Source organism: Phoenix dactylifera, unplaced genomic scaffold, assembly GCF_009389715.1.
Source record: "Phoenix dactylifera cultivar Barhee BC4 unplaced genomic scaffold, palm_55x_up_171113_PBpolish2nd_filt_p 000128F, whole genome shotgun sequence".
NCBI classification, from domain to species: Eukaryota; Viridiplantae; Streptophyta; class Magnoliopsida; order Arecales; family Arecaceae; genus Phoenix; species Phoenix dactylifera.
Genome location: NW_024067691.1, coordinates 25608 through 45980, shown reverse-complemented (window position 1 = coordinate 45980; position 20373 = coordinate 25608). Strand labels below are relative to the sequence as shown.

Sequence of the window (20373 nt, the reverse complement as noted above, 5' to 3'; positions counted from 1 at the left end):
TCTTGTCGAGTTCATCATTCTGGAGGATTGCTGCAGCGGTTCGTTCGAACGCAGGTTGCCCTGGAACCGACTCAGCTTCTGAAGGCTGTGGCCAGCCTCCGTGGCCCCTGGCTGGGTGCTCTCTCCAGAGGGAGGCCTGGACTTGGGAGTCCTGACCTCGAAGGGGAAGTCCGCTTGTAGGAGGCTCCGGTTGAACTGGAGCCGGAGGAGGCGGTGCCGCTGGAATGCCCCTGGGTTGCAAGCTTTGGACGGCGGTAGCCAACGCCTGCACTTGCTGCACCAGGGCATCAAACTGCTCCGGTCGAACTTGAGGCGCTGACTCGGCCGGAGGTGGTGAGTTCCGAACGGAACGTTCTGGACTTGGTGGAGGACGTCGAGAGGCGTTGGAAGCCCCTTTGCTTCTTAACTTCATGGCAGCGAACTCGGGCCCTTCCTCTAGCGCCAACTGTTGCTGGAAATTGGACCCGGGGGCCGCCACGAAGCCAGGGGAAGGAGGGGCTCCGCCGCAGGGACAGTGGATGACCGTGCGCCGACTGGTGGCGTCCTTCTGGAGGGGTGCAAGTCCGCCGTAGGAGCGGTGGTCAATGGCGTGCCGGCGGGTGGCGTCCTCCTGGGGGGCATAAGTCCTGCAAGAAAACCGGTGGCCGGGCTCCCCGGCGCCGGCCCTCCGATGCTTAAGTCAGAGGGGGCAGATATGTGGAGAGAGCAGGGAAGAGAGTATATGGAGAAGACAGCAAGAACATTTGGATAAGATAAAGAAGATGAAGAGGATGATGTCCTCAATTGTCTGTGTTGTTTACTTCTTTCCACCCGGTCTAGGAGAGTTCTGTCCGGGGTCCCCCCTTTTTCTCCCTCCCAGGTTCCTTTTTATAGAAGGGGATTTGTGTTACCTGGGAGGTGACAGAGGAATTTGTCCTCTTTTGTAATAATTGGGCACGATTTGGCCCATTAATGGCGTGGTGGAGAATAAGGCCGGATCAGACCGGAATCAGGGAGTTGTCGCGGTCGATCGGACCCGTTGGAGTGGTTGAACCGTCAGCCGTAGTGGGCCTGGGGTTCGTGGATGGTAAGTGCATTTATTACCGAATGAACCGGCGGTCAGGAAGAGCCATACGCTCTGATGGTTCAGTGATCCGGAGATCGTCTTGAGCCGTGTTCATTAAATGACTGGGTGCATCGGAGACTCGAGGGGGTCTCATGCATTAATGGCAGGTCGTGCCGAATACCTGCGGAGATCTTATGCCTTGATGGCTTGGAGATAGCGGCAGGTTGTGGTGGAGTTGTCAAGTCCCTCAGGCTTAGAGGGTTAGGCGGAAGTTGAACATTTGGTCCAAGGCAATCGGCTCGGCAGGGGTGCCGAGCCGAGCTGGTCGCCCAATGGGGCGCCCTGTGGCGGGGTTGCTTCATAGTACTTCTGCTCGGCGCCCTTTGGGCGAGCGTCTTTACTTCCGCTCTTTGGTTGGTTTCCTGGTCGGCGCTCTTTAGGCAAGCGCTTTCTCTGGTCGGCGTTCTCTGGTCGATTCTTTTTAGCCGAGCATCCCTACTTGGTCATTTTGGTTGGGCGCTTCTTCTTGGCGCTCTCTCTGGTCGGTGCTCTCTAGCCGAGCACCCTGCTGGTCGGCACTCTTCGGCCGAGCGCCTTTCCGGTCGGCGCACTTTAGTCGAGCGCCTCCGTGGCGGCATGACTTGGGGTTTTTCCCCCAACAATCGTAAAGCCATAAATTTTCGCACAGTATGCGGACCAACCTACAAAAGGATTCCCCTCTTTTCTTTTTTCTGAAGTTTTTTTAGGAAACAAATCCATGATAGTGTTGTACGGGCCAGCCTGACGAGTGGTCCAAATTATTGTGGCCGAAATTCTATGTTTTCAACTACTTCTTGATTGAATTGGATGTTAGGAGGAGTCAGTTTAAGAGTCATTCTCAGTTCAATGAGACAAAAGAGGTATCTCCAAAGTGATTGTCTTTATCCTCTCCACCTCTTTCACCAAGACAGCAGAAAGATCCAAAATGCCTCCCATGTAGTTGAAGAATCAATGAAGTGGAAATACCCTTTGTTGCATGAAAGCGGCACCACCGTGCGTGCGACAGACAAGTGATTTAATGATTGCATTGAGCCTTACATTGGCTACAACTAGCTCATGTAGTCTTCTTATACTGCCATTTTAAATGGAAGAAGACTTATTAAATGGATCATAAGATAGGATACCTGCTTGCTTGGGCAAGTAATGAAATGATGCCATTGAGAAATTTAATTGTTTTACTATCAATTTACTTACCTTGTCTACAGCATGCTCGGGTGGTCTTCTTCAATGTCCGTTTTAAAAAGAAGAAAAGGATCTTTATAGGGATCGTAAGGTAAGATTCCTCCTTGCACAGACAAGCCAAAGAATGGACTGTTGAGAAATTTAATTATAATTAGGTAGTTCATATTTTGATATATTGCTTCATGAGATTTTCCAAATTTACTATATCTTTTACTTGTAGCTTAAGCAATCAATCAGAACTGGATGTAGCAGAAGGCCAATTAAACTTCCCCTTACCATTTCTTATTGCCCATGCAGTGCTGCCAGTCAGAAACTGAGATATTCTGGAGTTCAGGTGGGACTTTGGGATCCTAATCATTAGAAAAAAAAATCTCAAATTATTATAAGCAGACCATCAGATATTTTTTTCTGGCAGTGTGAATCAATAAAGAAATGCTTTTCATATTGATTTGGTCAAAATGATCTTTGAGTAAATAGTTATCGGAAATAATCAATGAATTTAAAAGTAAAAATCATGTTGAAACGTGTTCCTTTGGGAAGAAGTTTTTCAGTTTCTATGGTTTATTTCCCCTTCATTTTGATATCGAACTCTTTGTTGAGTTTCTTCAAACTATCTGCTGAATTACAAAATTTGAACTTGCTAAATCAGTCAAGGTCCTGACTTTCTGAGATGAGAGATTGAGCTTAAACAAAGTAACAGCACAAAGTAAATGGCAAATGAAACTTGGTTGTCTGCAAAACATAAACTTGTAACAAGGTCATGTGTACAAGCAAAATAAATAACTTATTTAGCCAGAATTTAGATTTAATTGGATGGCCGGTGCCTCACAGCACTTGATGCATGATCAGTCAAGATCCGGACTTGGCAAGACTGTAAACTGAACTTACACAAAATTTGGTAAAGACCAAATGCAAAACACTTATTACATCTAGCCACCGTGTCATCTCGTACTATGGCCATGTGTATAGCCAAAACTATTCTTGGTATCTAACCAGAATCCAGATTTGCTAGGGTAGATTCAGGCAGCCGGTGCCTCACTTCACCTGACAAATAACCGTTGTTTGCTGTTAGCTGTTCCTTGCATGAATGCTTCCCTCAAAATTGACTGTGTTAACATTGAGATGCCAGGGGCCAATTTCTTCTAGGTACTGAGAAAACACTACTTGATCAACTCTTTGGACATTATACTGTTATCATGTGTCAACTGTTGACCCAGATGCTTGCTCCATAGTTTAAAATCTGCTTGTCCTCTTTCAATTTTTAAAGAACATAGGAAGCTTCAGAATGAAGGGGAAAAAGAGAAGTCTCTTTGGTACATACTTTGTAATGTTGTAAATTAGAACTCCATAGTTATAACCCCACAACCTGAACCTTATGTCAATCAGGCCTAAAGTAACAATAATTTTTATCTTTCTGATTGTAAGCTTTATGAACACCCTTTTGTGTTGAGTATCAAAGTTTGAAGTGGTCAGCGATTCTTATATTTGTCCCTTTTTTTGTTTCCAGTGGGTACTTCTCACCAGAAAGCGCCAATGGATCTAGAAGATGAACTAAATGATGAATTTTTTATTCAATCATCTAAACAAATACCATTCTAGAGTATAACTACTGGTGATCTCCTTACCAACTTTTGTTATCATGACACAGCTCATAAGGTGCTGACACCATGCTTACTTAATCATTGAGTACTTATTTGAGGTGTTGAACTGCAGGGCAATCAAATGAAATGTTCTGATTTCTGATGCAGAGATATGACCAAGGGAGAGATGGAGATGCCAAATCCTTCAGTTGATGCAACGTCCAAAGGAGTAGAGATAGAAAAAGATGTTGCAGACACAATTAAGCTGCAAGACTCAGATGAAAAGAAGAATAGTGTCCCCTACTACAAGCTTTTCTCATTTGCTGACACAGCTGATCTTGTTTTGATGGTCACTGGTTCAGTTGCAGCTGCAGCAAATGGGATCTCATTACCACTTATGACAGTTCTTTTTGGGGAACTGATTAACATACTTGGGAAGACTACGGATGTTCATATTGTGGTTCATGAAATTTCCAAGGTGGCTAAAATGATTGTCATAACTTCTTTTGTAGTCTTATGATCATCACTCAAATAGTATATGCCAACTCTTATGTTCAATTTAAATTGGTTCCAGATTTATTTGTTATCTTTTAGTGTTTCTAAGGATTTCTGCTCTATATTTAGTGGCATATGTTTTCCTTGTTCCTCTGGTTCTTGGTTTCCCATCACGTTGTAGAATCTTCTTGATTTTGTTACTTGTGAATCGAAGTAACCTACTTTATGATCTCACTTCATTAGGTAGCTCTCAAGTTCATATACCTGGGCGTGGCAAATGGTGTGGCATCATGCCTCCGTAAGAACATACATTTATAAACATGAGGCAGTAGTTAGAGTAATAAGATGGTTGTTATATTTGTACCTAAGAGCAAACCTTAAATGTTTTTGGGTAGAGGTGGCATGCTGGACAACCACTGGGGAAAAACAGGCTGCTCGAATCCGGAATCTGTACTTAAAAGCTATACTGGGACAGGATATTTCCTTCTTTGACAAGGAAGCAAATACAGGAGAGCTCATTGGAAAGATATCAGGTGACACTTATCTCATTCAAGATGCCATGGGTGAAAAGGTACAATTGCCTTTCTTTTGTCTATCTCCATTTACGCTATCGTTTCATCTTGCAGGATAAGTTCAAACACATTCCAACAGTATCTTACAAACCTCTGATGTTTATTTTACCCGTACCTAATTAGCAGCCTGTGTAGGTAATGCTGCACATTTGATTGCTGCTTTACTTAATAAAAATATATGCTTTCTGCTTAATGTATTTAGTTGACTACAAGATACTTGTCTTGCCTGGGAGAAGTTTAGACTTAGTCTGGGATTTGAAAGATTGTGAGACTTCCTACATCATTATATCTTTCATGACCTTCAGCTCCATATTTTTTTTCAACTCCTTGATTTCTTTGTCATGGTTTTTATTCCAATTTACAGGTTGGAAAGTTCATTCAGCTGGTATCATCATTTATAGGAGGGTTTATAGTAGCATTTTTCAAAGGCTGGCAACTTACCCTTGTTATGTTATCCGTTATTCCTCTTGTTGTGCTTGCTGCGGCAGTGATGGCTATTGCTATCACCAAGATGGCCGCCAATGCGCAAACAGCATACTCTGTGGCAGCAGCCACAGTGGAGCAAACTATTGGCTCCATTAGAACAGTAAGAACATTTCCTCTGTTTCTTTTGAAATCAGAATACCTTTTCATTTTTTTTCTGATCTCACTGCTTTGATTCCTTTTCAGGTTGCTTCTTTTACTGGAGAGAAACAGGCTGTAGAAAAATATAATAGATCTCTAAAGAGTGTTTACAAGGCCAGCGTTCTGGAGGGTTTAGCTGCAGGCTTTGGTTTGGGTGCGACTATTGGTATTATAATCTGTTCTTATGGCTTAGGTGTATGGTTTGGATCCAATATGATACAGAAAAAAGATTATACTGGTGGAGATGTTATTAACGTGATTTTCGCGGTTGTTACTGGTTCCATGTAAGCTTAAATTACCCAATATGCACTATGTGATATATATATATATATATATATATAATCTCCAATCCTCTCTATTTTATGAACTTATGAATTACTTATTAGTAGCAAGATCCTTTAGATTCCTATCTATTGCTGCTTGATGTAAGTTGCATATTGCAAATTATGGAAACACTTGGAGGCTTGAGGCTCGCGGTTGCTCCCTTACAAAATGACATCGATCTCAAGATTCCTGAAATCTGATGGCAAATCATAAGTTTTCACCTTATCAGTATATTGATGTTATAAAATGTATATGTTTCTAGCTTGTATTTGTATATGGTGTCCATTAAGCATAAGCAACTTCGGTAGCAGTTTTATGTAGAATTTCCATTCAATGCTGAAAGTTCTTGATGACATTAGCAATGATCACTGAATATATTCAATCTTTTCTCTAGGTTTATAAAGTTACTTGACTTCTAATATTTGGTAGTTTAAACCTGAGAACTACTAAATATGCATATCATAAACTTGTGGATTAGAATAGTATGTATAAGCCTTGCAGAAGAAATGTGTTTAAAGAATGAGCGCAAAACCTTTTCAGATCTTCTAAACGTCCGCAACCCTGCTCTTTTCCATTTCATATATTTTTTAGTTCTTATAAGAACGCTTCATGTGATAAATGGGGTTGATTTATAATAAGTTCCCATGACCAGGGCTACTGTCAAGCCAATCATGTGTTATGAGTAGACTCGCTTGAACTGGTAGGTATCTTTCCCAGCACAGTTTCTTCTACATCTGCACAAGAAGCCAAGCATCTGCCTTATTGGATTATAAAGGTTCTATTATGAAATATCTGAGTCAAACACTTATTTCTTCAAATAATCTGCTTTATGTTGATTTATTAATGAACCTTCTTTTATAATCCATTCATACGGATTAAGCTTTGACTTAACATAATTACTTGATTTCTCAGTTTTAGAAATATCAGGAGCAGAAGTTAACATATTGTTAAAATTACACGAAAATGTTTGCATTTTTGTAATATAAGATCATAATGATGGACCCTAGGAACATGTAATCCCCAGTCCACTCTGAATGCTAGTATATGGCTATTCTTATTAGTAGATTGTTCTACAAAACTATATGGGTTATCCCACTGAATTGTCAACCTCTGAACTACCTCCTCTTCCCCAATTCAATAATGAACAAGTCCTAATATTTTTCTTCTTTCCTGCTATATTCATTCTACATCCAGGTCAACAATAACTCATACTTGGTTTCCAACTAGCAAGGAACCACTGCATGCATTAATGTTCCCATATATTTATGCATATGAGTCTGTATCCATGTGCAATGTTTGGAAGTCTGCATGCCCCGGTGAATTAAGGGAGCAGACCGGCTTACATATATGCATCTTGTGAAACCCACATATATTATTCTGTTGATTGTTGAGAATGTCAACAATTTTTACTTGTCCATCTTGATGAAATTTCTACAGGTCTTTAGGCCAGGCATCTCCATGTTCAAGCGCATTTGCAGCAGGAAAAGTGGCAGCATTCAAGATGTTTGAAATATTCAATAGGAAGCCTGAGATAGATGCATATGACACTACTGGAAAAATTTTGGATGACATTATAGGAAATCTTGAACTAAGGGATGTCTGTTTTAGCTATCCAGCTAGGCCAGATGAGCAAATATTCACTGGACTTTCTCTAATTATACCAAGTGGAACGACTGTCGCTTTGGTTGGAGAGAGTGGAAGTGGGAAGTCAACGGTGATCAGTCTAATTGAGAGGTTTTATGATCCACAAGCTGGTGAAGTTCTTATAGATGGAATAAATATCAAGGAGTTTCAGCTCAGATGGATCAGAGGAAAAATTGGATTAGTTAGTCAGGAACCAGTACTCTTTGCATCTAGTATTAGAAATAACATTACTTACGGCAAAGATGATGCAACTATTGAAGAAATCAGAGCTGCACTGGAGCTGGCCAATGCTTCTAAATTTATTGATAGACTGCCTGAGGTTAATCTTTTCAAACTTCAAAACATTTATCTTTCCTTCTATTTTTGATCACTATACACTGTTTGCTTATGGTTATCAAACATGTTCACAGAATACTTCAAATCTTTTCCATAACTATTATAGGAAAGGTAAAGGTGGCTCTGTCCTTGTTAAGTGCAGATAATGGAACAAGGCTTCCTTTTCTTTCTTGATGTCATAAAGGTTTTGAATTCTTTAATTGTTAGTACATGATAACTGAATTGATGATACTGCTACTAGGGCATTGACACCTTGGTTGGTGAGCATGGAACACAGCTCTCTGGGGGACAAAAACAAAGAGTTGCAATAGCCAGAGCAATATTGAAGAACCCACGAATACTACTATTAGATGAAGCCACGAGTGCTCTTGATGCAGAATCAGAACAGATGGTGCAGGAAGCACTAGACAAAGTCATGAGTAATCGAACCACTGTCATAGTTGCTCATCGCTTGAGTACAGTGAGAAAAGCTGATATGATCACTGTGCTCCATCATGGGTCAATAGTTGAAAAAGGTATTATTTGTGAAGATTCAATCAAATTTTACTTCTCACCCTTTGCAGCTTTATTGCAACATGGCAACAACTTCTAGAGTCATAATCTGATTTCTGAATGATTTATTCCTTCATATATCCTTCAGGATCGCATGATCAGCTCATCAAGAATCCTGATGGACCGTATTCTCGACTTACACAATTGCAGGATGTGAACCAAGATTCAGAACAAAATTCTCTTCCTGATCAGGGCAATTTATCAGTGGCTGTAAATTTGAGGAAACGATCATCTTCCTGGAGATCAACAAGCTCATCTGGTGCTAGCAGGAGCCGTCATTCATTCTCAGAGTCCTTCAGACTGCCTGCTGGACCTGACATTCAAGAAATTACACAGAAGAAACCCAGCCATGGGGAGTCACCACAGCATCATCAGGAAGTGCCTCTCAGCCGCCTTGCTTATTTGAACAAACCAGAGCTTCCAGTTGTCCTGTTAGGTGTAATTGCTGCAGTAGTCAGTGGTGTAGTATTGCCCATCTTTGGAGTACTGCTCTCCAGTATAATTCATACATTTTATGGACCACCAGCAAATCTCAGGAAGGATTCTAGGTTCTGGTCGTTGATGTTTGTAGTCCTTGGTTTGGTGACCGTAGTATCAATTCCGGCTAGAGCATACTTCTTTGCTGTGGCTGGGTCCAGGTTGATACAGAGGATCAGGTCAATGTCATTTGGTAAGGTTGTTAACATGGAAATTGGGTGGTTTGACAAATCTGAGAACTCCAGTGGAGCAATTGGAGCAAGGCTTTCAGCAGATGCAGCTGCAGTTCGGAGTCTTGTTGGTGATGCACTTGGGCTGATAACTCAAAATGCCACTACTTTCATTGCTGGCCTGGTCATAGCTGTTGCTGCTTGCTGGCAGCTGGCTTTGCTAATAGTAGCATTGGTACCTGTAATCACGGTTAATGGATGGATCCAGATGAAACTCATGAAGGGACTTGATGCTGATTTGAAGGTTTGACTATAAAATTTAATGGAGATCATTGATTCCTTGCATTATTGCTTTGAATTACTCTTCCTCTAACCCAAAATGATGATAAAATGGATTGCAAATTACTCTTATTGGTTGAATGGATTTGCTGCAAGATCCAAATTTTATTATGAATGCCCCATTCACAAATTCTTTTACAAAAAAAAAATGAAACCAATGAACAAATTCAGACACTTGGAACTTCAAACTACAATTTCCATTCAACTAATACTTGGAGTTTCATGTTATAGTTTTTATTAGAAGTTTTATGGTCTTCTTTGTTTGTGATGGTTTCCTTTTGCAGGTGAAGTATGAGGAAGCAAGTCAGGTTGCTAGTGATGCGGTTGGAAGTATAAGAACGGTTGCTTCTTTCACTGCTGAGGATAAGGTGCTGGAGCTTTATCAGAAGAAATGTGAAGGTCCTAAAAACATAGTCACAAGGCAAGGGTTGATTAGTGGAGTGGGCTTTGGGCTGTCCTACTTTTTTCTTTTTTGCGTGTATGCAACCAGTTTCTATGTTGGAGCACGACTTATAGAGGATGGCAAGACTACGTCCACAGACATTTTTAAAGTATGTTGGTATATATTTGATTAGTCTAAACTGGTGATTAGGGGAAAATGACATTTTTTGCATCACGATATCAACGATCCTTTTGGTTTATTGTGCTCCAGAAACATAGGCTCTATTTAGTTGCCAAGAAAGTGAAAGAAAAATATTTTTTTTCTATGGTGAAAAGAAAGAAAAGAAAGTCAAGAACTTTCCTTTGTTTGGTTGTAGCGAGAAATTAAGGAGAAGGTTGTTGAGAAATCTCTTTTCATGCTTGACTGGGGTAACTTTTATCTTAAATAAATTGCCTAGGAGAGAACTTTTTTGATTTTCTTGCTCAAAATTCCAACCTCTTGGGAAGGGGAAAATTTTAAGGTGTTTCGAGAAAATATTGGCCTTTTCTTTCAAAAATTTTCACTTTGAATTCCCTTGTAACTATCAATCATTGGAAAGGAACAAGTAAATGTATTGAGTTATTTGTTGATTCAAAATGCATGATCTTTTTTTTTTCCTTGATTTAGAATACATGCTGTGAGAAGAAAATCATCAGATAGCATCATAGCAACCTCTAAAGAGACAAAGCTAGATTTATTTTCATCCTTTGTTTTACAAATAAATTAGATATAAAATGATAAATATGCTTCTGATCAAAGATATCATCCTATTTCATAATGCCTTCATGAAACTGAACTCATTTCAAAATTACAACGCAACTTCCTTCTCCTCAATGTAATTGTAGCTCATAGTTTTGATATGCTTTGTAGGTCTTCTTTGTACTTAATTTTGCGGCAGTAGGGATTTCCCAGTCAAGCTTCCTAGCACCTGATGCTAGAAAAGCTAAATCTGCTACAGCTTCAGTATTTGCAATCCTTGATCAGAAATCCAGGATAGATCCTAGTGATGATTCTGGGATGACCATACAACTAGTGAAGGGGAATATTGAATTTCAGCATGTCAGCTTCCGGTATCCTACAAGGCCAGATGTCCAGATTTTCAAGGACCTCTGCTTGGCTGTTCAATCAGGAAAGGTAACTAATGTTTGAATGAAATTATGGAAACACAACCTAACAATTTTGAGAGTTATCAAAGCACATATGCCATTATTCCTCTACCTTTTGCATGCTGTCTTTTTTGCTCCTGTTTGTGTACGTTCTGACAGAAACTATCAATGTGCCGATAGTTTTTCTACATTTAGAGAGAGAGAGAGAGAGAGACTCGGTTACATTCCATTTAATCTTCACCTAGATTAGGTTGGTCTAGATTGAAAGATAAGGGTCCTATATCAATGATCCAAGCCGTTAGATGTGATCTACTCCCTCTAAAATGCTTATACCCTAAAAATCATGTGACTTGGAGACCCCTAACACCTAAGCATAAAGTGGTCAAAAAAATATATATTAGTTTGTGTTATTTAGACTATCCAATGTTTTGATCTCTTGATGCATAAGCTTGGGGTCTCCAAATCACATAATTTTCGGTATGTAGGCAATTTAGATGTAATAGATCACATTGTCTAATCGTTGATATAGGATCCCCCATCGTCCAATCTAAACCTGGCCAGATCTGAGTTGAGATCCACTTGAATGTAGCCAAGCCAATCTCTCTCTCTCTCTCTCTCTCTCTCTCTCTCTATATATATATATATATATATATATATATCAAATAATAAACTTTGTAAGAAGAAAGAAAATATGCAAAATCTTGAAAAGAAACATCACGCTCTTGAAATATCCTCGAATGTCTCCTCTCTTGATTTGTGATATTTTTTGTGAAAGAAACTAAAAACCTAGTCTATCTTTTTAGAAAATGCTGAATGTCTGATTTTTCTACTTGTACAATATAAGAAACCATGATATAAATGAAAGAACCTCATTCTATCTGGTGAAAAAAAATCATTTTACTGTTCAACTACGCCCCTGGTTGCATAACATAATCTCTTTTTAGTGAATATTCTTAATCATGATTTATGATAGAAACTATTTAACCAAGTACCACATCCATACAGCTAAAAGTTTCCTTATATAATTTATAGCATCTAACATTACATTGCTCATAATCTAATCGAGCTATTCTTAAAATGTGACCTTTTGAAATCAAAATGTTTCAACTTTTAACCAAGCAAGTATTTCAATTTTGTATAGATAAAAGTAGTAATATAGACTTAGAACTGTGTTATAGTGGTAGTTTTTTGTGTTCCATATTACATCTAGATAAATGTCTTTCGTGGTGTCATTCGATCCATATGATTTTCTAGCACAATCTGATTCATGGGCTTTTACTGATTGAAATTTGTATTATTTATGACCTTAACCTTGCCTTCAGACTGTTGCACTGGTTGGAGAGAGTGGAAGTGGGAAATCAACAGTGGTCTCACTACTTCAGAGGTTCTATGACCCTGATTCAGGTCAAATTTTGCTTGATGGGTTTGAAATACAAAAGCTACAACTAAGATGGCTGAGACAGCAGATGGGTCTGGTGAGCCAAGAACCAGTTTTGTTCGATGATACAATCCGGGCCAACATTGCTTATGGGAAAGGAGGAGAGCCCACAGAGGCAGAAATTTTAGCTGCTGCTGAGTCAGCTAATGCGCACCAGTTCATAAGTGCATTGCAGCAGGTCAGATAATCTCAACTATATTCTTGCTAATAATCAAATGAATGTTAACAAGCTGTTTGATGGATAAAATGATGAGAAGTGTCTTTTATACTGTTTGTCATTTCCCAAATCTGGTATACTGCAGGGCTATGACACTACAGTTGGAGAGAGAGGTGTCCAATTGTCTGGTGGGCAGAAGCAGCGAGTAGCCATAGCACGGGCAATAATAAAGGATCCAAAGATCTTGCTTTTGGATGAAGCTACAAGTGCACTTGATGCCGAATCCGAGCGAGTGGTTCAAGATGCATTGGACCGCATGATGCTCAACCAGACCACAATTGTTATTGCACACCGATTGTCCACAATCAGAGGTGCTGATATAATTGCAGTAGTCAAGAATGGAGTAATCATAGAGAAGGGAGATCATGAGGCCTTGATTGGCATCAAGAATGGGGCCTATGCCTCTCTTGTTTCATTGCACAAATGCTAATATTTCGTTGCAGATTTTCATTTCTAGTCTCTTGTGAGAGATGAATACTTTTACTGGTTTGAATGCCTAACCTTGATGCCATTTGACATCTTTTGAAGGGTGAAGACTCCTATGTATGTGGAAGCTCCTATTTTTAAAGCAACTACCAGCAATATAATGAAGCCTTTTTCAACAAATCACTTAGCAATTGATTTATTTGGATTCGTGTTAGATGAGATCAGGTGTCTTGTTTAACATGTTACTTTTTCTTTTTAGAGAACATGACTATACTCTTGATAACCTTGAAATCAAAACTCAATTGTGTCATAGGCATCCTGTTAAATCGTTGATAATCGCCGAGTGGCTAGCATCCTCGAGCTAACATGACTATTAGCACCCTGCCAGCCTTGTGCAAAGGTTCTCACTTTTTGAAGATGACATAAGGAAGGCAGCAGTATATGTAATATTAGATACTATCTGCATGATCAGGTAAGAAGCAATAATATGACAGGACACGATAAATCATGATCTTCTTCTCTTCCTTTCCTACCTTCTTCGTATTTGGTTTCATTTCTGTTACCTAATGCCTTCATGTGTCATCTGACAGCAATACCAAATGTTCAAGTGATCTTTGGATTCACTTAAATGTATCAAGTTCCACAGATCCATATTAAATGGTGTAATCTGGTGGTGTGTTATAAGTTTGTTTTAAAATTGAGTTTGTAAAGGTAGGTAGCTCTTTTTTACAAAGAAATGGTATATACTGATGTGAAGGTTAAGATTCCGAAATCTGGTTGAATATGGCACTGGAAGAAGACAAGGCAGCTTTCATGCATCTGCTGTTATTTCCAAGTTGATAATATTCTGCAATATATAAGAGGCTTGTCTTGATTTTGCATTATCCAAGAGGCTTGTTTTCTATGCTAGTGATATGTAGTTGAGTTATATATGACTGCAATCCTATTTTTGCAAAAGGAAAAAAATATTATTATTATCCTATTATATAGTGCAGGAATGTGGCCAAAAACTGCAATTTGCTTACTGTAAACCTCCAAATAAAGATTAGATCCTGCAAGCACTAAGCATGTTTCTGGTGTTGTTTCATATTTTACTTCATCATGTTAATGTTAGTTAATTTAAAATGCTACAAATGAATAGACAAAACCATCACTCAGGAATTAATTAAAATTTCTTGAAGGAATACAATGATCAATGGCTTAATTGCTGTAAAGTGAATATGACAAAACACAGCAAATTTGACATATGTGAAACATCATTAAGGAATCCATTGCACCAACCTACAAGACAGTTTTTTGTTGAAATCAAAATCATGTTGCTGAACATGTAATGATGGAAGGAACATATTAAAGGATACATGGAACTAATAGCCATTTGACACAATTGACAATTGAAAGCTCTTTGACACAATTGCAATGACCATTAATTGCTTTATCAGTTTTGAAATGAATCTCAGTGACCTAGGAACTGGGTGTTTGCATGTGATTTCGTTGGCCAAAGGTGCAAAATATCATAGCAAAGAAAAGATAGGAATTATTTTCAGACATTTACTGCATGATTACGTTCCTAAAATTAATCAATTGTGTCTCATTACCAGTTTTATCATGTCTTCAAATGACCTAGCCTAATTGCAGACTGACTAGAGAGTCGATATCTGTCAGCAATTTGCTACTTGCTATCAATATCTTTCATAAACTTACATACACTTACAGAAAGATTTTTGCACCTAAGCAGACGTAAGCACCTGCTCGATTATCTAGGCACCAAGAAACAAATGTGCTAGGCCTCAAGCCTCAATCAAAGAGGTTATTAGGAGAACAAGGCAAGTGCAACGACTATATTAGCTATAGGGCAGCCTCCAAAATAATAAACTCTTGGTAATTCTTGCAAACTAGGATGATTTCCCATCGGCATTATTAGTTTTTCTTTTTCTCATTTTTAATGGATTTCATGAAAATTTTAGTTTGTTAGACTATGGGTCGAAGTCAAACTTGACCCCCATAAGGATGCCCAGATCAAACCTTTTCGGAAGGTAAGATGAAGCTGATCCTCAGGGATAAAGCTCATCTTTGGATGTATTTTAGTGCTACTTGAAGTAAGGCTACCCTATCAATAGAACATGAGTCCATCTATTGTTCTCTCCCTCATTCTCTCTTGGGTTTCCATTCTAAGCCCAAATTTTGAGATGCAGAGGTCTCTATTAGCCTCTTTTCCAATTGACAATGTGAATGACAGCAATCTGGCAATATCAAAAAACTTTGTGATATGGACAGTAAGGCAAGGAAGCAATTTGAGATAAGCTTCCATATCTCATCTTGTTTAATTTGGAATCACAGCCTTCTTCCCTTCACCTCTACATTTTTTTTTGCTAACACGGGCATTTCACATCACTCTAGCATGAATACATCTAAGAGAGTCAGAAAATAACAAGTCTAGAAAAACCCTTGGAGCAAGCGTCGCATCGGTCTAGAGCATCCCACTGGAGTGATCAGCAATAGAGGAGGACATATCCAATCCGCTGACTCGTTCACCTCTCGGTAGATGTGTCTCACCCTAAAAAAGATGCATCCTCTCACCGAACTCCATATGTCCTGAAGCAGGGCAGTATACACACATTCGTAGCTCATCCTTGGATCCAGCCAATCATCATGGCAGAGTCACCCTCAATCAAGATGGCGCTAGCTCTCAGAGTGCATCGAGCATAGCTTAAGCTAGCCCAGGCGACCCTCGGTTCCAGTCCTAGAACTAAGGTGTCAAAGATTGGGCTCCTGCCAGATGCGACAAATCTGGAGTTCAGGCCACTAGTCATAAAGCCCACTTCGCCCCACCTACCATTATCCATCACACATCCGTCGAAGTTGACCTTGAGTAAACTCAGCAATGGAGGCTCCCAGGTGATGAACACCATTCGAGCTGCTACAAATGCCGAGGTAGAGTTCTAGATGCCATGAGCTATTAAAAGTTCTTCAGAAGGAGTTGAGCGGATGATCTTAGCATCCTGTATCCAAGCCCTTTCCAGGATAAACCTTGGTGGCTGACTGCTCTCCCTAAAAATTTTGGCATTCCTAACCAGCTAGATGTGATAGGCCACATATACAGCTGTAACTGCCACAGATTTGAAGTATGGCCTACCCAAGCAACTCCCCAAGAATTGAAGGAAGGAATTAGATGGGGTTGCCATACAGAGCACCTCCAGAGAGATGCCATCCAATCTCGACACTCACTCCACTCTTCCTGGCTTTGACCCTTGTGCTATAGGTGGAGATCTCCAGACCCTCACATCTGGAACACTGTACCCCGGAACTATGACAGACTGCACCCTCTCGGCTAACTACTCCTCGAACAAATGGGCAACCATGTTGGTGTCCCACCTTTACTCTCTAGGCAAGAATAGGTCACAGACCCGCATGCTATCTGCCACCTCGATGTTGACCATAGTCGGCAAATGCCTCAAAAGAAGGTCATCCATCCATGAGTCTCTCATGACATACAAACTCCGCCCATCCCCAATCAACCATCTTGTGTTGGCTATCACCATTAAGACATGCATGCAAATCTCCCTCCAAATAAAGGTGCTCCGCCGATCAACTTGAATATCCCCAGCTGAGGTCCTAGGTCCGTACTTAGCCCTCATCATAGTGCTCTAGAGGCAGTAGAGCTCGAGCAAAAATCTCGCAGCATGCCTAGCAATCAGCACCTCTCTCCTTATTATCAATAATCGAATGCCTAGTCCACCTTCCTGCACCAGTTGGCAAATCAATCCCCAAGCTATAAGATGCACTCCACATCCTCCACCGTATGAGCCCCATAAGAAATTTTGAAATGTCTGTTTGATCTACATAAGCGAGGATCTCGATGTGATAGTGTTGCACATGAGGTAGACCAGCATAAAGCTGGGAACTGATCTCACTAGAGTCAGCATGCCCATCATGGATAAGGATGAAGCCTACCAACTCTCCAACTGCTCCTAAATATGCTCCATCATACAGGTGCACTCAGCCCTCTGAAGCCTCTGCTCATTGATGGGCATGCCAAAGTATCTCCAATACCCCTCTTACTCTCGGATCCCAAGGAACTTCCTGACGGCATGCTTCACCTATGGCTTTATCTTCAGGATAAATAGATAGCATATTTGAGCAGGTTCAATTGTTGGCTCGAGGCTGAGCCAAAGAAAGCAATCAACTACAAAGAATAAATGAGAGATTGGGTGAGCTTCTAGGGCTAGAAAATATGCATCTAGGGCTTGGTGCAGGCACATTGCCCACAGGGCTCGGAATAATGCATCAACACAAATAATAAAGAGGTGTGGTGACAAGGAACAACCCTGGCGAAGACTGACAGACGATCCATAGTAGGGTGTTGGTGTGCCATTGATCAAGATGGAGAAAGATGGAGCTTACACACAACCCAAAATCCAACTAACCCACAGCTCATGAAAGCCAAAGCTCTCCAAAGAGTACCGAAGAAACTCCCAGTAGATCCAATCATATGCTCTCTCTATGTCAAGCTTGATAGCCTTGAGATTTCGCCGGCAAAAAGATCTATAAAGATCAAACATGACCTCCTAGGCAATGAGGGCATGTAGTGGCTGGGCTCCAAGGTATCATGTCTCTTCAGAATCAGGGTAATGTAGGTTTTCTTTCAGGCTTCTAGCATCATAGCAGTGCTGAAGAAATGCTGGACAACTGCAACCACCTCTCGATAGATGTTGACCCAATATCTCCTGAAAATAGTGGGAAAAAACCATCCAGTCATGACACTTTATCCTTCACCATAGACAAAAAGGCCTCCTACACTGCTTCCTTTGAATCTGGCTCAATGAGATGGCATTCTTTGAGTCTTCGACCCTAGCATCCTGAGGCGGAAAAGCAAAGGCTGCTACCTATCCTAGGCTCGCAATCCACCTCGATCTAAAGAACTCAAGAATCACCTGTTTGTCTCCATCATCCTCCTCCACCACCTGCCCGGTGTCATCCCTTACATAGCTGATCTAGTTTCTCTGTCTTCTGATAATAGTGGACTAGTGGAAGAACCTGGTATTACTATCCCCCTCTCTAATCCACTGAACCCTCGACTTCTACCACCTGAGGACCTCCTGTCACCGTAGTAAAAAGTGGTCCATGGAGAGCTTCCCTTAGAGATCAGCTAGCTCCTCTATAGTTAAGCCATCCTCTAGTCTTCTCTCACCTATAGGTCAACAATAGAAGCTTCAACCTCTTCTAGGCGCATAAAAATATTACCCACTACCTCCCGGTTCTAGTGTCACAGCTTTCGCTTGGTAAGCTCTAGTTTAAGGGTGACCTAGCTTAGGACGTCCCCACACACTTGCACCCCCAAGCACCTCGCACAATATCTTAGGATTGTGGGTAAGACTCGAAATGAAAGGGACTATGGTAAGTAGTACTAGCATTGATACTAATCAAGATCGTGTAGTGGTCTAATACAATTTGAGGAAGGTGACACACCTGATAGGCAAGAAATCGCCAATCCAGCTCGTCATGGCAAAGGCCCTATCGATCCTCTCTCAAACTTTGGCACTGTCGGTCTGGCCTGTGCCTTTTATTTTTCGTTGTTTTAATCATCAAATTTTCAATCATTGCAAAGAAGAATAGAAATCCAATTCCACCACTGAATTCCATCAATTAGATTGCTAGCAAGGATACTATTGGCATACTAGTGGGTGACCAATTTCCAACATATGGTGGTAGTGGCTAGTGGAGATGGTAGTTGGCAGGGTCGGCCCGACCATTAGGCGACCGAGGCGGTCGCCTAAGGCCTTGGCCGAAGAAAGGCCCCGCATCGCTGAGAAATAGTTGTCAACTATAGCTTGTCCCAATCCCATTGCCATGGCTGTAAAGCTGGTAAGCCGTAAACCTATCACCTATGGCATGTGGCTACGGGCTATTCCCCTTGTCCTTGACGTCTCCCTGCCTCCTTGGTCCCAATTCCCACTTTCCAATTCCCAAATCCCAGCAGGACAGCACGGCTATACCTCTTTCCTCCTCAGACCTTATTTTCTTCAGGTATCATCGTCGATCAATTCTTGATTCGACCCCGTCTCTTGGTTTTCTTTTTTTGATTCGGGCTCTCTATGTGACCGTAGATTTCTAGTCGGTTCCAGCTTGCTTTGCTCTCGTGATCTCTGTTGGCGATGGTTTTGTTTTTTCTAGCTCGGGTTTTGTATTGGATGGATTTGGATGGGTTTTTGTTTCAATACATTTCTCATAAAGTTTGGGGATTTCGGTCGATCTGAAATTAGGGATTGTGGTTGTTGAAGCGCCATTTCCCCATTTTTATTTGAGTTTGATGGGGCTTTGATGTGGGGTTTGAATCTTGATGGGGCTTGCCGCGGAGAAAATTGAATGGCTTTGATGTAGGGTATGAAATGCTCTGTTAATGAGAGCTTCCCCACTCAGCAAACAGTATGGGTTGGAAATTTTTTTTTAATCTGTTGAGGGCCAGGTTCCCTGTAGGTATTTATTGTTGTTGCTGGCTTGCTGCTGCTGTTGTTATTGAGGGCTTAGCCGGTTGCCTGTGGGCTGTGGGTAGAATTAAATGTCATTTTCTTCTCCACCCTCTGTTTCTCAGAAACAGAGACTCCCTCTGATTAATAATAATTAGAGGCTCTATCCCTCTTCTCTCTTCCTCTCTGATTAACAATGATTGGATTTTGGTTTTATTCAAGTTTTACTGGAGATTTTCATTTTCTTTTTGATAATTATATCATCTCACTTGCTTGCTTGCATTATCAGATAACTAGAGCTTCTGTTTTGGATGATGAAATTTGTATTGTATTTTTCTTTTCTCACCGGTGATCATGTTTTAATTTGGACAATCAATGTTCCTTTTTGTAATAATCAGGTTAATGTTATCCTGGTTGTGTAGCTCTTTTGTTTGAAACAGTCAATAATATTGCAGCAAAAATGGGACTTGCATAGGTTGTCCAAGTTATAGCATGGCAAAAATGAGTTGTCTTTAAATCAGTTCCGATAGTTTTTATCTTTGTTTGACCTACCTATATACTTCTTATGTAATGAAAATTAATATTGAGGATTCTTTAGTCCGAAAGTAGTACATCCAGTGGACCTTTGTGAATTTGATCTCAACTTTTCATGACTTATGTTAAAACTCTCTGACTCTTTAGCTAGTATTTAAACAGCCTAATTTTTTGTTTTTTCAAAAAAATAAATAGTCTGGTTTCTAAAGATATGAAGTACTAACCTCTATTTCATATGATTATAATCTCTAAGATACATAAATGTCATCATAATACCTTTACAATTTCTCTAAGATTTCAATTCATAGTAATCATTATATGACTATTGTAAAATAGTGCAGTAGGAATTTTCTTTATTTCAGAAAATGACACCCTTATAATGACACTG

General features: G+C 40.4%; 1 protein-coding gene across 1 annotated transcript; it reads left to right on the top strand.

Annotated features, from left to right (window-relative positions):
• The first annotated feature begins 3770 nt into the window (after positions 1–3770).
• Positions 3771–13161, top strand: LOC120104858 (ABC transporter B family member 21-like). The gene is made up of 13 exons (XM_039116730.1): positions 3771–3878; positions 3980–4324; positions 4585–4639; positions 4737–4912; positions 5278–5499; positions 5583–5821; positions 7299–7824; positions 8083–8356; positions 8482–9344; positions 9664–9930; positions 10671–10934; positions 12229–12522; positions 12647–13161. The coding sequence occupies exons 2-13, from the start codon at positions 4019–4021 to the stop codon at positions 12989–12991; spliced, it is 3831 nt and encodes a 1276-aa protein (XP_038972658.1). The 5' UTR covers positions 3771–3878; positions 3980–4018; the 3' UTR covers positions 12992–13161.
• The last annotated feature ends 7212 nt before the right edge of the window (positions 13162–20373 follow it).

Coding starts and splice junctions, on each gene's coding strand:
- LOC120104858 (XM_039116730.1), top strand. CDS start 4,019: ATGACCAAGGGAGAGATGGAGATGCCAAATCCTTCAGTTGATGCAACG. Junction 7,825..8,082: donor TTATTGATAGACTGCCTGAG/GTTAATCTTTTC, acceptor TACTGCTACTAG/GGCATTGACACCTTGGTTGG. Junction 8,357..8,481: donor TGGGTCAATAGTTGAAAAAG/GTATTATTTGTG, acceptor TATATCCTTCAG/GATCGCATGATCAGCTCATC.